General features: G+C 37.2%; 1 protein-coding gene across 3 annotated transcripts in view; it reads right to left on the reverse strand.

Moving 5' to 3' along the window:
- Nucleotides 1–17,952, reverse strand: part of PHKB (phosphorylase kinase regulatory subunit beta) — a 61,977-nt gene that overhangs the window by 8,157 nt on the left and 35,868 nt on the right. For 2 of the 3 annotated variants that reach the window (XM_054079104.1, XM_054079105.1), the window contains 12 exons: nt 15,581–15,636; nt 15,296–15,389; nt 12,272–12,355; nt 11,737–11,841; nt 10,887–10,969; nt 10,716–10,806; nt 8,509–8,570; nt 8,258–8,420; nt 7,365–7,446; nt 4,752–4,809; nt 2,960–3,050; nt 1,619–1,821 (listed from right to left, as the gene is read on the reverse strand). In XM_054079104.1, coding sequence (XP_053935079.1) covers nt 1,619–1,821; nt 2,960–3,050; nt 4,752–4,809; nt 7,365–7,446; nt 8,258–8,420; nt 8,509–8,570; nt 10,716–10,806; nt 10,887–10,969; nt 11,737–11,841; nt 12,272–12,355; nt 15,296–15,389; nt 15,581–15,636 — 1,172 coding nt within the window. Of the gene's footprint in view, nt 1–1,618; nt 1,822–2,959; nt 3,051–3,900; nt 3,992–4,751; nt 4,810–7,364; nt 7,447–8,257; nt 8,421–8,508; nt 8,571–10,715; nt 10,807–10,886; nt 10,970–11,736; nt 11,842–12,271; nt 12,356–15,295; nt 15,390–15,580; nt 15,637–17,952 lie in introns of all 3 variants that reach the window. The other variant, XM_054079103.1, reaches the window with a different exon arrangement.

A 17,952-nucleotide genomic window follows, 5' to 3' on the forward strand; every position in this document is an offset into this window, starting at 1 on the left:
TGTTTAGAGAACTGCTCTTGAACAATGTCTTTATTTTGCCATATGTCAGATAGTCAGATTCACTATCAGAAGTATACCTTGGTGCCTCAACATATTTTAGGAAAAGCTGCAATGTTAAGCACATATGAACCGCAGAACGTTTTTCTTACCCTGAAGCCCCATTACAGACAATACTAAAAGAACAAGCCATCTTTTTAGGCATGTAATTGCACTGAAACTCTGAAAAAGAACTAGTTTAAGTCCCTCAAAACACTGTTTGCAAGGGGTTTGTTGCTCATGGTTGCCAGAATTTTAAGACTGATTTAGATGAAGCTGTATTATGAGCTGAGCTTACTAGAAACAAGAGAACACAACTGGAAGCATATGTTGACCTGGAGAAGAATCATGTGGTTTTTGGAAGGGAAGCAAATTCGTGCTGCATCTGTCCTAGATTTTTGTTTTTATGCAGTCTCTACCCTTCATCCATCTGCCCCAAATGTACATGACACAGATGACTGCTCAAGTGAGCAAAGAGCTTTTAAAGGCCTCATCCAGGAGCCTTAACCCTAGACTGCACTTTTCTCTCCTTCCTCAAGTCCTGAAAGTCTCTAACCGTAAAAGCTTTCACTGTCCTCATCACCTCTTGATTTTTCCCTCCCTGCCAGTACAGTACATCCTTAGTCTCCAGCCATACGGGCAGGCCACAGCACGCCCTATATGCATCTACATTACCTGTGGGGCACTGTAAAGGAAAAAACAGCGTTTGGTTTGGCATGATCTGTTATTCTAGGTCTCTACGTCCAAACCACATGTTTAATAGTTATGAAATTTGTGCTAGTTCCCAGCCTTAAGCACATGCAACACATCTGTACCTAGTATATGATTAAAAATATTTCTGTACAGATTGTCTTGCTACTCGTGCACAAAGAGCGAACTGTGAGCAGACTTTGTATCGAGCTCTGCAGCTGGGAAACTGGATGGCACAGTGTGCTGTATGTCTGCTGCCAGGCAGGAAACTGTCTCAGGAGCACCGCTAATATGTTCCAGTGACTATTATTTCAAGTATGGAAATGAGGCCGGTTGCAACCTAAACCAGAACCCCTTCACCCCACTGCACTGCTAACAGAACTTTTTGTCTATGCTGGGGGTACAACCCAGTGCCATTGGGCAGCTAGTCACTGTCTTCTGGGCCATGAGGAAAGCCAGGCAGAACATGCTGCCTGACAACTGCCCGCAGGACGGGGTGCCCTGGAGGCAGCATGCCTGCCACTGCTCCTTTGCTCTACAGAATGCATCTACAGACCACTGTGCTGGTCTTGGCGTTAAAGCCCTAACACGACAGGGATCAAGCTTCGAAAAATCCTATAGTTCACTGTATTAGCAGTAGGGAAGCTTAAAATGGGCCATGACAAGGACTGCTGCTCTTCATGCTGTTGACAAGAAAATTTGAGGCGAGTTGTGTACCTGCTTTTGGCACACTAATTTAAAGCAGGCTTCCTAGAAATGTAGCACTGAAGTATACAAGTTTTGCTGCATCATCTTACGTAAACCATTTTTACAATGCAGCAACAACTTTTGTTGAAGTTGTATGTTCCCCTGCAGCACTAGTGGCAAGAACACCCACAGATCCTTCACTGACCCGATTCGTATCTTCAGCATGCCACTGAAAAGCTCAGGTGAATTTGAGATGATCCATCCAATGTGTATGACAAGTTCCTGCTGAATTACGGCTTCTCTTTCATCTTGTAAATGACACTTTTCATAGATTATGTTCTTAATCACTCCTGGGGATAAGGGATTAGAAATAACTTCTTCCTCTTGGCCAAAAGCTCCAAGTGTCACCTACGGTATATTGAGAAAAATTCAGAAGATATGGACAGGAATAAAAGCACTGTCAAAGCAATTCAGAAACCAAACTTAATGAACTCTGCTTTTCTTGTTAAAACTTCACAATATGAAAATAATTTCATGTCAATGACTGACACTTGTTAATACTGTTAGTTGGACACTTAAAATTCAGAATTAAATACATAGTTTTATTTTCAAATTTTTTAACAGCATCCTAAAGATTATGGCCTTCATTTTACGAAAATACGTTGCTGGCACTGCATTGTTTAACCACAAAAAAGGAATTTTGAATTCTGATTTGCTTTTAATCTACTGTCAGAAACCACAGCAATGCTATTTTTTCTCCTCTATTAAAAATCATTATTATAAAGGGATCAATGAAGGCAAGTTAGGTTAAAAAGTTGAAAATAAACAGCTCAAAATCATGCTACATGCAGGTGCAGCTTCCTCTATAGCTGCGTAGCGCCAGAAGCACATACTCAGGTGTCAGTCTGGAGTAAGACAAAGACACATCTGTCACAACAGCACTGCATGTAAGTAAGTATGCATACGTACGTATCTTAATACGAAAATACATAATATTCTATTACTGTTATCTGGACACAGTTCTTGATAAAACTTAATTAAAATTACTATGCTGGGAGAAAAAAGTTCTCCTCAGGAAATAGGACTGATGATTAAACTTTTGAACAGAAAACTAAAATCCTGAACGACTTTCTGCTCAACTGCCACCCAACTGTTGCCTTACACTCAATTACAGAGAGTGGCTGCATCTTCATTAGTATGTTTTAAAAAGAAGCTTTTATTATGTGGTTCCATCTGGTTTCGTGAAACAGAGGGCATATATAGAAAATGTCATAAGCTAGGTAAATCATGTCTCCTCCTTTCTTACCTAGACACTGAACTCCCTTCAGCCTTGTTCTGTCATTACATAAAAGTAAATTTATTAGCTGCAGCATATGCAAGTATTAAATACATCCTAATGTTCTCTGTATTTTTCTTCTTCGGTAAGGATTTTTTTAAGCCATGTGATACTTTTAAAAGAAGCATCAGAGGCCTTCAAAATTATTAAGCCAATTTACTTAGTTTCTGTTACCATTCCTTAATACAGTTCTGAAGGGTAAAGACTTACCTGCTTGCCCTGAACTAAAACATTAGTAATAGATGGTGCAAGGCTGTCCACTAGTTTACCTAAAAGACTTGCTGCGAAGCGCACAACAGACCTGAGGGCAGAAAACAGAGCAATCCCACTACATATCACAAGCTAGTTTAATGAATTCATTTATAAGTTTGAAGTCTGCCGCAGCAGAGATCCCAAAACTAACTCCGTAAATACATACATTATTTATAAAGTGGAATTCAAATCAGATTTTTTGTAATCTTCTGTGGATTTTCAATTTTTAGACTAGACATGGGTTAATGGATCAAAAATAAAGTCAGTTTGAACTCATTAAACTACCAGCTCCATAAAAAGCTTGTCGTTCTTTCCTCAGCATCATCTCAAAAACAGACAGGTATACGAGATGTCAGTTTCTCTTTTGTGACATTTTCATCACTTTGCAAGATATCTTGGTATTTAAGGAAGAGTAAGAAAGATTTTGTAAGAGAAAGTCAATACCTGACACCAAGGCTTGGTTTTGTTTTTTTTCATGCTGAGGTAATGTTTTGCATGTGTAGCATGAAAAGAAGAGACGTGTAAACTGCTGGGTTTAAACAGTAGCTGTAACTTCTAAGAGAAACATTTTTTAATGTATGCAGCTGATGGCTGAAGATTTAAATAGTTTTAATAATCATTTGCTGACAAAGTACAAAACTACTGTGAGATTTCCTAGCGCAGGCTTTGAGGCTACTAAGAATCATTTACTTACAGAGATAACGAACAAGTTGTAGTATTTTATAGTGTTAGGAAAAAAACCTTAAAGTTGACGTCAACTTCTGTGAAAACTGCTACACACTTCTTAAGAGCAAAGCTTTTCAAAAAATGCATTAGCTGATACTATCAAAATGCAAATAAGCAAAAAAAAAAAAAAAAAAATCTCACAGAGCTCCATTTCAGACTTTCGGGCACTTTACCTGTTTCCCATGTACCAGTAAAGTAGTAATATGTGGGGTTATAGAAGAAGAAAATTTCTGTGCAAATGCAGCACTGTAGCGCAACACCAACCTATATGTTTGTCACATGGCAATCATGGAAGAGAAATGAAAAACAGTTTACATGTTTTGTTTCTAAAATTACTTTTGATTTTCATTCTTTACAAAAAATACCATCGAGGTATTTTGGTTCTACCTTATTATTGGCAAAGGCCCACTTAACTGTGTGAACAGACTGAAATGAAAAGCAGTCCCTGCATTTACAGATGCGTCTATTAGGAACAGTTACAGAGTGAGAGAACAGAATTCAGGACAGGCTCAATTCATTTCTCCAACAGCGAGAAATTAATAAAAAACACATGAATACCAACCTACTTGCTGAAAGTTTTTAAAATTATTGTGACAAATCAGGCTCAAGGCAAATTATTTCGGGGCAGTAAACAAATCCTCCAAGTGTATCAACTTAACTGATTTCTATTTGATCACCAGTCTTGCTACAGAAAACTACTGATAATATTTTATCATGCTTTGTAAGAACTAAGAGTATGAGTGTTCTTTTCTCATTATTTGAATGTAACGAGAACTGTACATGGGCAACAGCTCTCAGAAAACACAGCTCATTACTCTTTTACATTTTAAAAGATAACAGTAAGAAAATACCCCTTATTTTTTTAAAACATTAAAGACCAGATCTTCAGCTGCAATGAAAATACAATTTTGTGGGTATTTTCCCCCCCACTCTAAGTGTATAAGGATCCAGCTTTATTTTCTAAACACACATTAGGAAAACAAAATGGCATAAAACAAACCCAACATGATATATATATACAAACCACAGTTTTTTGCTGCCAGCTCGTCTATAGATTCTTTCAATATGCTCAGCAACAGTACCTAAATGACATTTAAAAAACCAAAAACCACAATCAAAACACCAAGAAAAAAGATGCATGAGTTTCTTTTAATAGTAATATGCTAAATTTGACGATCTCAAATTCTAATCAGCTTTAGTAAAGTTCTTACTGACTGTGCTTACCATCTAAAATGTAGATACAATCAAGTGCCCAATCATCCAGTTGTATGTTGTTACGCAAGAAGCCAAACCAGATTTCAGCTAAACTTGCAGATATGAGACCTATGATATCATCTACTCTGGCAATGTATTGGGGAAAATCAATCTATGTCAGATTTGGCCTAAAAAGGTGCATCCTCACACTGCAAATCATATTTTGTATACAGAATGTAGATATTTTCTCCACTGTTGCGTCCCTTTGTTGAGCTAAAACCTGCAGGAAGCAACTGGCAAGTCTTGTGCTTCACGGTGTAGGGCATTAGAATGGTGCTGTGTTTGGACAAAGCTTGTAGTAGCCAATACCCAAAGTTGTATTCAACTCTGTATATCAGCAATAGATCACCTGGTTAATCATAAGGGACAGGAAACTTTCATTGCATAGGAAGTTGGGAGAGTGTGAAAGAGAATCTCTTTCACCACTTTGTAGCTTTGCCCTGAATAACCACAGTAAGGTGGCCCCCAAAGACACCAGGGTGACACTGTGAGCCAGCTTTGTTAATCAGGCGCATTACAGCACTACACCAGTGAAGCTAATTATCAAAGTATAACAGGCAATACTGGACAGACACAGAAGACATTCTATTCCCGCTTTAGTACTCCTCCAACCTGATTGTGTGTTCTACAGACCCAAAGAGAACATTTTGGGCAGTGTTATCTTTTAAAGTATCATCATGCTGTACAGACATGACCTACAAAAAAAAAGAGAGGGCGGGAAATGGGAAAAGCGCTGCTTCTAAGTAGAAGTCAGCAGTCCAGGATTCAAAAAGGCATGAAGCACATTAATTAATCAGAACCATAGATATTATTCTTTTGATAGCCCATAGCTGATCATAGTGCATCAACTTGCCATACTAACACCTCCGACTGCTCAGGGGTCACATGGGGAACTTTATGTTAAAAGTGGCAGCAACCACTCCATTATTCAGACTTCATTTAAACTTCATTATTTATTAGACTTCATTTAGTTTCTAGATTTTTAAATTCTCAGATTAAATGGACAAGTTTTTCGTGCCAGGCACTTATTGGTGAACAATTAAGTTCATCTATAACAACAACAGGAGTGGAAGCTGACTCACAAAATCATAGCCTGCATCTGTCAGCTGGAACACCCAAGGTTCTTTTATGTTTTATTGATTGTGTGATTATTTAATGTCAGTCTCAGTAATCCCCACTCAAGGGAAGACAGGAACTCTTAGTCAGTGACTCAGACTGTTTAATGCAAGGCAGATATTAAAAAGTTCATCATCATTTACGATTTCATACGGGATAGCACAAAAAGGTCTACAGAAGTCAGCTGTGAACAGTCAGAAGCACAACGGTACTTCTTCGTCTGAGTGGTTTCAAGAGGGTTTTAAAGTTCATTATTATAATCAAAAAGAGGTTACGCTGGTTGCTTACAGAGGTTAGGAAGTCTGCCTTAAGTTGTTTTCAGAGTAAAGAAGGACATAACCTACAAAAGGAATAAAGAAAGCTACTGAGGCTCTTGAAACCCGACAACAGTATAGGTACCAGCGGCAAAAATGCCTGCTTCAGAGGCTACACGTGCCTAATGCTCAGATTCAGGCTATGACTTCGATTCACATTGTATTTCAGCAACGCGCTGTGTTTCAGCCAATGAGTTTTATTCCACTTTACACTGTTTTCCATAACATTATTAATATAGCAATATGGATTTAATGTATATTTCTGTCAAAATGACAACTCCTCACAAGAACTAGCTGTCTTATGAAGCTGGGCTCTATAAAGATTAGGTGGTAAGTTACGCTACTAGATGAATAACTAATAGTGTTTGGTTTTAAGATTCCTCTTTTTCTGAGGAGTATTAATATATACAAAGGCAGCTAATAAGCAGGCTTTGGAAAAAAACACCACCAAACCTTGCAGCATAAAAGCCGCAAGCCTCAGTAGCCTTTTCTGAAATATTTTACATGAATTTAAACCCTGTGGTCTAATACAAAGCCATCACACTAACTTAGAGTAAGCTTCATAGATATATTGAATTAAAGTGTGACTACAGCAAAGTAAAAGAAAATTTCATTATAAAGCTTCACATTGTTCAGACTAAACATTATAGACACAAAGTTGGCTTAGGTTTCAGTTTTCTATGCAAGGTCAAATCCCCTATTTTTTATATCTATGTGTTCGGAATTATAACCAGATACAGCACCAGCCTACACAAATCTAAGAGAGTTCATATATTTAGCAGCTCATTCCCAACCACGCTATGAATTTGCATGTCCCATTTAATGCAGAAATTGCTTTAAATGGCAAAGAAAACAGCTACACAGCTGCTTGCACACACAGCCATTATTCATGCTCATTACAACTAAACATACAGCTGCTTCACTCAGAATCATCAAATGAGAGAAACGCTTACCTTCCTTGGTGATAAAATTCGGTCCTTCCCTTTTAAGCAATATACTTGAGAGTAATGCTTGGCTTGCTAGGCAACTGCAGTCCTTAAAAAAAAAGAGCAACAGAATAACTATAAATAGTCTCCAGATTTTCAGTGAAGCAAAACCAGAACAGCTATTAAATATTTCAAGTGAAACCAAAGGGCCTTTTTTTTTAACCTAAAAAAAGGTCTACAAGCTTTGTTTTTAAGGGGACTACACAACTATTGCACATCTGATGTACACTGTATCCTCGTCACTGCTGCCTGCAGAGGCTTGGCCTCAGAAATGTTTCCTGGTTTTCTGTTCTCGGTGTTTCTGTTCCTGGTGTTCTGTCATTTAAAGCAGAAATGCTTGTAATAACATAGGGGACCAAGCAGAATACTTTGTGTGTTCCTACTGAACACGGGGGTCTAGTTATGGTTAGTTTTCTTCTAAGTACAGAAAAAATGCCAGACTGGCACTTTCTTGTGGTATCATGAAGCGACTTCCAGTCTGTCAGAGTGAACATCAGTTGCTGAAGTCTTTTGAGTTTTAGTCCAGCAATAAAATATCTATTCATAAGACACATGACAAATTAATCCCCTTCTAGACGGACATTTACTACCAGAAGATGATTTGGGTAGCTGGGAGAAATGGAAGCCAACAGTTCCATAAAAAGGGCCAGAAAGTTGCAGGATGTTAAGATGAAGGATTCTCAAGAGGAAGATTCTCTGAGTACAAAAAGGATCATCAGACATTTTATGCTATATTTTAACATGGAACTGTGACAGCACCCATGTTGATCTCAGTAGGCTGCCATTTAAAAGCATACCAGCACATAATTTCTCATTTCATGAGCATGAAGTTACACTGTATTTTTACTAAGTTTTCTTACATTAAGTTTCTGCAGGATCTCATATGTTGACTTGTTTTTCCAGTCATTAATATTTACATCTGGTTGCTGCTCAAGTTCAGAAGCATTTGGAGTACTAGACTGTCGCTTGACTTTTGAATGTTTTGGAAGATCCAGCTCCTCCAAACTCTTAAATACAGGAGCCCTGAAAAATAAGTACTTCATTTCTTCATAGTTCAGAAAATATTTTAATTATCAAATAGCTAATCATTATTATTTACACATAGCCTTACTCTTCTGCTTCAGTGATTCTTAGGAAGTCAAGTTGTTCAACGACGGCTCCAGATATTAATGTCTGAAATAAAAAATGAAAAAAATTAGAAAAGAAAATGTATAGAACTAAAATAGCTGGTTTTTGATCTCAATATGTTGCTGGTGGTTCCACTGAGGAAGTAGGTTTTTTATCCACAGGTCCAAATATCTGTATGCTTTCAGGGTATTCTTCCTCTTTCTCAAGATCTCACTTAAAACAGCAGAAGTCTCGGGGCTGCTCTCTCTTTTGCTGGCATTCTGCTGTTCTTTTGCCTGCAATGTCCACCCCCCGCGAAAGGACAAGTATCATAAAAACACCTGAGATCAAGGATTTGCATTCCTCAGAGCCCTGCATAATACTCATGTTCTGGAATGTAACTCTCGTTATTTCAGGGATCACTGAAGTATGGGCAGCTTTCCCGTCAGTCTCAGCGATGTTTCAAGGAAACACAAGGCAGCAGAATTTCCTATTCTGTAGTCATTCCTTACTCCAAGCAAGCCTGCCATAAGTGTGCACATCAAATGCAGATTACAAATACTTCTGTCTCAGAATATTGCATACCTGAAATTCAACATTGCATGTATCTGATGTAGTCACTACAACTCTTTCACTCCAAATTTATATGAATCTCCTATTAATATACTGCCAGAGGAAATGTATTGTACTACAGCATTTTTAAGACTGCTTTTTGATGGTTTTCGTTAGCCAAATAAAACTGTGTTTTGTGAACTCTTCCATTTTCATTGTACACGAGTTGCAGTAACATTTTGTTCTGTTACACTGCAAGATGACCGAATATAAAAAACACCCTGCTTTGCTTTTATTGCTAGTATTCATTTTTTCACTTGCATATCTGCTTGAACACATGAAAACAATGAAGGTGAAAAATCAGAAAAGAGCTACTATACTGAAGTCTAAAATTCTCAGTGGCTTTGTATGTTGCAAGAAACTTTACCTCGTCCACTTCTGGAGCTGCTTCCTAGGAAATCCTCCTTTCTTCTAAGAAAGGCCTTTACGTCTTCTAAGCATACACATTTTAAAATTAATTAGATTTTGTGTATTTTACAAGAAAAAAAGAGCATTCACCCAATTCGAGACATGTTCTGCCTCTAGGCATGCTTACACATATGGATCTAAATGAAGTGGCTGAATGCAATTCATAAAGATACAATGCATATTTTGCAGGAATATATGAATTATTTAAGAAAACACCACAAATAAGATGTTCTTTTTCAAAATCCTCCCCCATAATGAAACAAGTCTTTTTCCAAAATGTGACAACTGTGCAGTAAGACTGACAGACTGTAGTTAAACTGACTGAGAGGGCATGCCGTTCTCCACCAGTAAATGCACTGATCACCAACATCGACCACTGGCCTTAAAGCCAATTAAACATTCGTATTCTATTTTTAATCAAATGCATGACAAGTCAGTCAGTGCAGTTAAATTTAAAAATAAACAAACCACCGTGTAAACACTGCAGACAAAGGAAAGGTTTTCCATGGACAGTAACAGCATTTGCTACAGGACTACATGACCTATATGTAACCATTAGAAATACATAAATATTTGAAGATTACATGGACATCTTAAAGCATTACAGCTATAAGTATTTAATTTATGAATGACTCAGCTCATCTACAAATTCATGATTTTCCAGTGAACAAGAAAACCAGTGTCAAGGAGGGTTCTTCAATAGGTATAAAGAGTAGCTGGCACATGTCAGTATCTAAAACCAGCACCTAACTCAGTACTTTCCACATTTTAATTAAGTAACTATTCCTGCTTTAATTCAAATAGCAAAGATGCTAAAACTAGACCTTAGTTCTTGTGAGAATTCTAATATATGTGAAGCACCTTTCTTTTTTTACCCCCTCAGTTACCTAATCAAAAGGAATCCCTCAATGCTTGACATCGTGGATTTATCCTCTGGTATTGCTAAACATAAAAATAACTTTTATCCCTTCTGAAATTATCACTTTCAAAAGCCTCATCAAAAAGATTTAAAATAAACTCATATTTCTTCTGAGATAAAACAAAAACTGTACCAAATGCCTCGGGTCTTGACTCCTTAATTTTATGATAGTAAATAAAATACTTAAAAGTCACATAAAAAACCAAAGTAGTAAGAATACATTGACCAATACTTGGAGGGCAAGAACAAAACATTCTTGAAAAACATCATACCTGTACTCTGTCAACATGAACTTTCACTCCTCCAACAATTCCCTTTCTAAAGGCTGCCAGCATGTCTAATATTGGATTGAATCTGCTCCCTCTGAAATTTGAGACAGAACTCCGTTAATCTTGCTATTAGGAAAATACCGCAATGCAAATAAGGCTTTTATCTATCTTTACCTGATATTGTCTTCACGGATAAGTACCACAAACAGTGGACGACCATGCATTTTCCAGTACTGCTTAATGAACTGCAGTGCATTCTAGGCAAGAAATAATATGTTAATCACAGAAAAAAACCCAAGCACCACAAGCACAACATGCCAGAACACGCAGTACGGATGTGAGAAGAGCTATTTTAAAATAGCAGCACTGAAAAGCCCAAAAGATTCAAAACCCCTTCATTAATAAACTCTTAACAGATTTCTTCAATGAATTTAAGCTGCTTCCAAGCACTGCTATTCCACGAGTTTTCTGAAAAAAATCCTAACACGGCTGTTGATCACCCAGAGTGAGCGCAGTGTATTGAACTACACAAGCACAACACAGTTTTGAACTACAAAGCCACAAGCAGGGAATAACCACTGCCACCTTCTCCACACTGGAAGCAGCTGCTTGAGTACAAGGGAGTGGACACGGAAGCTTCACGCTGCCGCGGGCCCTACTACAGTTCAGCAAAGAAGGCAATGTTTAATCTTTGTGCAAAGTCCAGTGAATTTCCTCCGAGTGATGCTTTCCTATTTCCTTCACAAAGACCAAAACAAATAAATTATGATTTGCTTGCTGCACTACAGCATCCCCAGTCATTATTGGGTGAGTTTGTCCAATAATACTAGAATTGATACTGAGCTGACAGGATATTCATCTCAATATATTTTCCAGCATAAACTGCAAGTGTATTTTTATATTAGTAGACTACACACCGTACAGTGTTCCCCTTTCAGTCTTCTATTTTATCAAACTTCACAGTTATCTCTTCTACAGACCCTGTTTTAGCCAGTTTCTCAAAAGAAAAGTTACAAATAAATACCTTAATGTCATCAATCAACATCATAACATCCTGGGACATATAGAAATCACTTAGATCAAAAATGATCGAGTAGCAAACTACAGTCTTTCCCAGTATTCGATAAATCTGTTAAGAGAGGAAGCTTCCATTAACAAGTATTTGAAGCACTGCAGTTGCTGAAAAGGCAAACAAAAAAAAAAAAGTATTTTGAAACTATCAAAGTGATAACCAATGTAAAACAACTGAATTTAAAAAAAAAAAAAAAAAGGTAAAACATTAGGGATGCAGATCTACATTCTCTTTCAGTTAAAGCAGTTCCTTTCATCACCACTCAACCTGCTCTGGCTAAGCATTACTGTAACTGGACGTCTAGGAAATGTATGATGGCTTAAGAGTAAGACAGATCATGCACATTCATAATAGCAAAATACACTACATGAACCTTTGCATAAAATTAAATTACATTTCATTTCTCTTTAAAATAATTCAGAGACTAATTAAATGTTTATCAGAAATATGCATCGATAAAAAGAACAGAAACATTTCTTGCAACAACCTTTGATGTTCCAAGGCATCCTATAGGCCTGTCTGGTCTTCCAGATAATCCCAATTTGTCATTGACTCCCAAATGGAAGTAAGCCTGTGAGAAAGAATGAAGAAAACTGAGGAAAAACTGTATATAAGCCTTTCTCACGCTCCTACCAGGTCTCACATAGAAAGCTGAATGCATTCTGCTGCAAATAGAAAGCAAGATTAATGACGTGGCCGTTATTGCTATTGGGTTTCCCCCAGGGAACTCGCATCACTGCTGCCAGGCCAGGAGTAGTTCCCCATCCCTCCTTCTAGCAATAATTTTGGGAGGCTGCAAAAGGGAATTGTCTCATTATTCATCACTTCAGTCTTATTGAGTTAAATTATATATGTCTAATTTTGTAAACCTTTGATAGGAAAGAAATAATCTTCATTTATTAAAGTGTATGAGAATAAAACCATAAAAACTCAGCCAAGCTCTGAGCAAGACAGTATAAATGAACCAGTTAAAGAAAAAGATAGCTTTACTCACTTTATTTGGGCTGTTTTAGATAAGGAACCCACCATTACTAAAACTTCAGAACATTTTCCTAAGATCAGTCTTTATGTAAAGCTTAATAGGCTTTTATTGCTGTCAGCTTGGACCTCCCTGATATTATACATTGTTCTTCATTAATACTAAGAACTCTTTAAAAAAAGAAAATAAAGAAAATTACCTACATCACCTGTTCATCCAGACTAAGTAACCATATTCAAGTGGAAAAGGAATGAAGATGTAAAACATTAACAGCTTTAAATAATTCATGTATACATAACAAAAACAAAAGAATGTTGAACCCCTTTTGTGGTAAATAATGGGGACTAGAAGAATGGCAACAGAAATTGTGTTTTAATTAAACTAAAAAGGACCTTCGTTTCTCTAGAACGTAAAATGTTTTCTTAACAGAAGCTGAACTCCAGCAGTATTGTAATACTGTCTCTTTCCTTGAAGACTTTTCTTTAGCTTGAGGTCTCCTGTTGTTCTACAGTCTACTAAAGCAGTTTCATCTTCTAGTGATAGCTTTTCATCTTGATCTGTGACAATCAAAATGTCAGTTCGGATTCAGCATCAGGAAACCTGAACCAAAGCACAGTTTCATGCTAGCCCAGCTACTTCAAGCAGGTTTGTTTTTTTTTTTGATTTATGTGCCCTTCAATTCTGGAACATTAAAGCTGCTAATAGCAAGTAACAGCTGTGACAGCAGACTGGGCTGCTGGGTTGATTTATGAGAGTGAATTGAACAAAAGGGGTCTTCCACACCATCTGTTCCTGTGTTCTCTTACCTGCTAACACTCTATGCCTATGGAGCACTCTGCTATTCTCCTGTACTTCCACTACGCATATACTTTTCCCCTATACTTGTATGCATCTTGTCCCGTTTTCTTGTTTTCCTCTTCTTCCTTTTCCTCTCTGCCCCCCCCACCCCCACTCTGTGGATCTGTTTACATGATCCCCAATAGTCCTACTTTCAGTCCCCGATTTTCCTGAATCAACGTCTTCCCCACATCCATTTGTTTCTTTTTTGCACATCTGTGCCTTTTTCTGCCACATACCATTATTCGGGGTCAGCATTTTTCTGGATAAGCTAGCAAGGCTTTGGTACACCAGCTATCCTCAGGGACTTATGAAGCCCGAAAGCTGTTGCTGTTCTATAGTTTTGGTTTTATTTTATTGTGTCCTACAGGCTTCTGATACAGATACTGGCATCAGCCATGCAATCCTGATTTCAGAGGGAGAGGCTGGCATAGTGATTTGTCCCACGACTGGAATTTCAGGACCTATAAACTAAATACATTCATTATACTTCCCCCAGATGTTCACAGTTCATCACTCTCATTTGAGAAAATTTCTATAATTTAAAGTTACACAAGAGCTTTATGTACCTGATGCACAATCAAACTCCAGGTGGTGCAGTATGACTATATCAAGTGCACATCTGTGACTCTGGGCCAGCTTACTTGTCTGACTGTTCCCTGCAGCTGGTTAAGGCTTTTTTATGTACAGCAGGACTATTATCAAGGCTTTTTTCAGATCAAGGGTCCAGATATATCAGAAGGAGGTAAAAAGGCACCCAGTAGTCATATAGATTTTTATTAGACTATTGACCAGTTTACCTAAAATTTCTGATCAACCTATAGGATCATTTAGAGCATTTGTCATAGTCTCTTATATTTAACTGTATTTCCAGGACAAAAAAAACAATGGAAAAATTGAAGCACATGTTCAACGCTATATATAAAGTACCAAAAAGGACTGAAGAAAAGAGAGGCTATGGTAGTGCTAAGAGAGTGCTAAAATGGACCAGGGTGGCCTGTAGATCCCATTCATCTTTGACTGCTGGGTTCACATGCTGTTAGCAGCTACTTGGAGAGATGGCATCCCCAGCTAGGCTCAGCACACACAAGTGCTAAAGGGCCAGCCTTTTAAGTGAGAGGATACAGCACTCCATTAGGGGAGTACAGGTAAGAAAGCTTTAAGCCTTCACAGAGGATGAAGGGGATTCTGAAGACGGCCTTCATTCCTGAAATTTTTCACTGTAAATATTTAAATCTGCTCAGTTAAATGGTAAAAGGGTTTAAACGCCAGATTTCCTGGACAGAGTCAAGTTAAGGGACACCAAAAAAAACAAGTTGCAGAAGACTGTGTACTGCCTATTATAGGAGCCACACTACAAAATTATATTATATGCCTATTGTCCTAATCCATCTGCTTTTCATTCCATCAAGTTTCACTCACTCTATCGTGCTATCAATATTATTAAATTTCATTATTCATTCATTATTACTTGAAAGTGATTCAGGCAATAAGTCTAATCACACAATAGAACATTCGGACTAATCTCTACTTAGGCATATATAACTGACCAGTGTCTTGCAACTGAATCAGAATAACACAAAAAAGGTAGATAACAAGCCTAAAGGGATACAGGACTAATAGTCTGACAAAAATTCCTATAGTTACAAAAGAAATGAATAGGCAGATAAGTAATTTTAATGCAAAATTCCTTACTTTGACAAGTTCTTTTTGAGCCCATATCTGAATTGGTTCCACCTGCTGGGGGGTCTGAGTTTGAATTCCATATGTGTTCAGAAAAACTTGTAGGCTACGAATGAAATAATGACAAATTTAATGAAAAATCACAGAATAGCCTTAGTTTTGACAATTATCGCTGCGGCAGATACACGAGTAGCAGTGTTATATTCTACACTGGCTTGAATACTTATAGCAAATTTAAGACATCTCCTGTTCAATTCCTCATTAATAAATACGTTCTTAGTAAAAGTAAACACATACCGCTGACTTTCTGCTATCAGGGCCACATGTACCACCAAATCATTTTCCAAAGGACCCTAGAAAACAATGAAAAAATATTTATTAATATTGCAAATTAAATATTTTGTTAAATATAGCATGAGTAGAGACGGTGTCTATTCAAATATCTCAGGAGTATGACAGACGTCACTGTCTGCATTGGTTGCTCTTACTGTGTGAACAAATTGAAAGAACAACACAGAACTAGAACTTCCGGATCTCAAAACTATGGGAAGACTGTCCTATCAACAAATACTTTACAAGATGCATTTTTGAGAATTAATAATAAATAGGTTTCTGATAATCATTTCCACTATTTGTTTTGTTTTAGTTTAAAAAAAAGTAGAAAAAAGCATTTTGCTTCATACAAAAATTTACATAAATACAAAAATACAGTTGATGTATGTCCTTTATGTCTGAAATGACAAAATGTTTTGATAGACGTTTTTGTGAAGAGTGCAATAATTCAGCTATTTGAGTATCCTATAATATCATAATAATGAACTGATGATTTCAATTCTTTACTCCGAAATATTTTTATCAGACAGCTCTTTTTACAGTTATATGAATGATATACTACATTTTACAGGAGATGAACAACACATGGAAATGCTGCTATAATACAGATACTTCATGGTTGATATAAATACTGGTATTTCACATCAGAAACCCATACAAATAGGAATTAATTCAATGTAGGTCATGAAAAGGCGATACATCTTTCTTTTCACTGGCAGAATAACTAAAATACGAGATATCCAAGTTATTGCTTGTTCATTTATTCTCTGGCATTCAATGACTAAAATCAACAGAACTACAAACAGCATACATTTTCAATCCTAAAATGCTTTTTCTCTACTTTTGTCTAGAAACTACCAGAACATGAATGACAAAAGTTAAATGCATTTTCTATCAATTGACTATATAAAAATACAGCATTTTCTGAGAAGACAGAGTGATTGATTTAGAACAAATTGTTCAGAGTGAACACCTGCTCGTCTGGGCATCTGTGAGCCTTGATATCAAGTTAGATCTTACGGATTTGCAAAAGAAATTCTTGATAACATTTTCCCAAAAGCTATCAGCACTACACTTCCACTAAAAATTCTGGAGGTTTTGCACTAAGAAATAATGTTGAGTGAAAGTACAAGCACAAAGAGACCAGATAAATAAGCCAGAATCTTATCAATTGCATTGATACAGTGAGACAACTGAAACCAATTCTCAACCACAATCACTGCATTATGTTTATAAAACAAAAAGCAAAGACATGAGAGAGCCCTCTCCACACTGTATTAACGTATAAACAGCCCTTTATCTAATTTTGAGGGCGGTCTTCAAGGTAAGACTCAATTATTGCTGTATTAATGACAAACTGAGTGGGTCTGTGTAACCCTAGACTGTAACCTCTACATAAATCTGTGCATTACGCATCTCCATCGGAGCAGGTCCTTCCCCAGTATCAGTGCTAACGCCTCTCACACACAGACATACCCAGTGACATGACTCAGTTACAAAAGCCAATTAGCAGTGGTTTTAACATGGGATACAATTAAGCAAATGCATCTGCAGCACAAGTGGCGCAACACAAAGCCTCTGTGAAAAATAGCTAGGCTCTGAACAAAGATTGTGGGGAAAATGTAACTATAATTGCTGTACAACTACAGGATTGCTGTAACATTGCACAGAAATTACTTTCATTGTCATTTAACATGTGAAGGCCCGGAGGATCACAAACAGTGGGCTACAAAAACACATTTGAAATAACAGATATAATACTTATTAAAAAGTACGTCACCCTTTTCAGTAATGATAATGATATATAGCATTTGCTGTGTATCAACAAATATGATGTGGAAAAGCATGAATTCCTGAAAACTTGGCTAAATAAATCTTGTTTTAATGTGTTCAATTTCACATTTGTATAATAAGGCAAGCCAAGGGGTTTTTCACACAATCACAGTCTCCCCTGGACACTACTGCAGCAGGCACCCCAGGCTCCCCCTTCTGCCTCACATTTCACACTAGACAGCGGGCAGAAAGATCCGATTCAACTATGTTCTGCATGCTGTGCAAATGCTAAATATATCCCAGTGTTTTCAAAAGACCAAGATAAAACACAGATCAGTCACTCTTTCTCTCCAAAAAAAAACCAAAACAAAAACAAACACCACCAGAACCCATAGTTTTAAACAAGGTTATAAACCGCTGGAGGCAAGATAAAGGGAAAAACCTCTGAAAAAATCCCCAAGAAAGCATCTCAGCATTAGTCCTTTGCTGCAGTCTCACCAGAGAGATGATATCACTATCTGCCTCTCTTCACACGTTCCCAGGAAACCTCAGAACTTTGAAAA

Source organism: Cuculus canorus, chromosome 13 (genome assembly GCF_017976375.1).
Source record: "Cuculus canorus isolate bCucCan1 chromosome 13, bCucCan1.pri, whole genome shotgun sequence".
NCBI classification, from domain to species: Eukaryota; Metazoa; Chordata; class Aves; order Cuculiformes; family Cuculidae; genus Cuculus; species Cuculus canorus.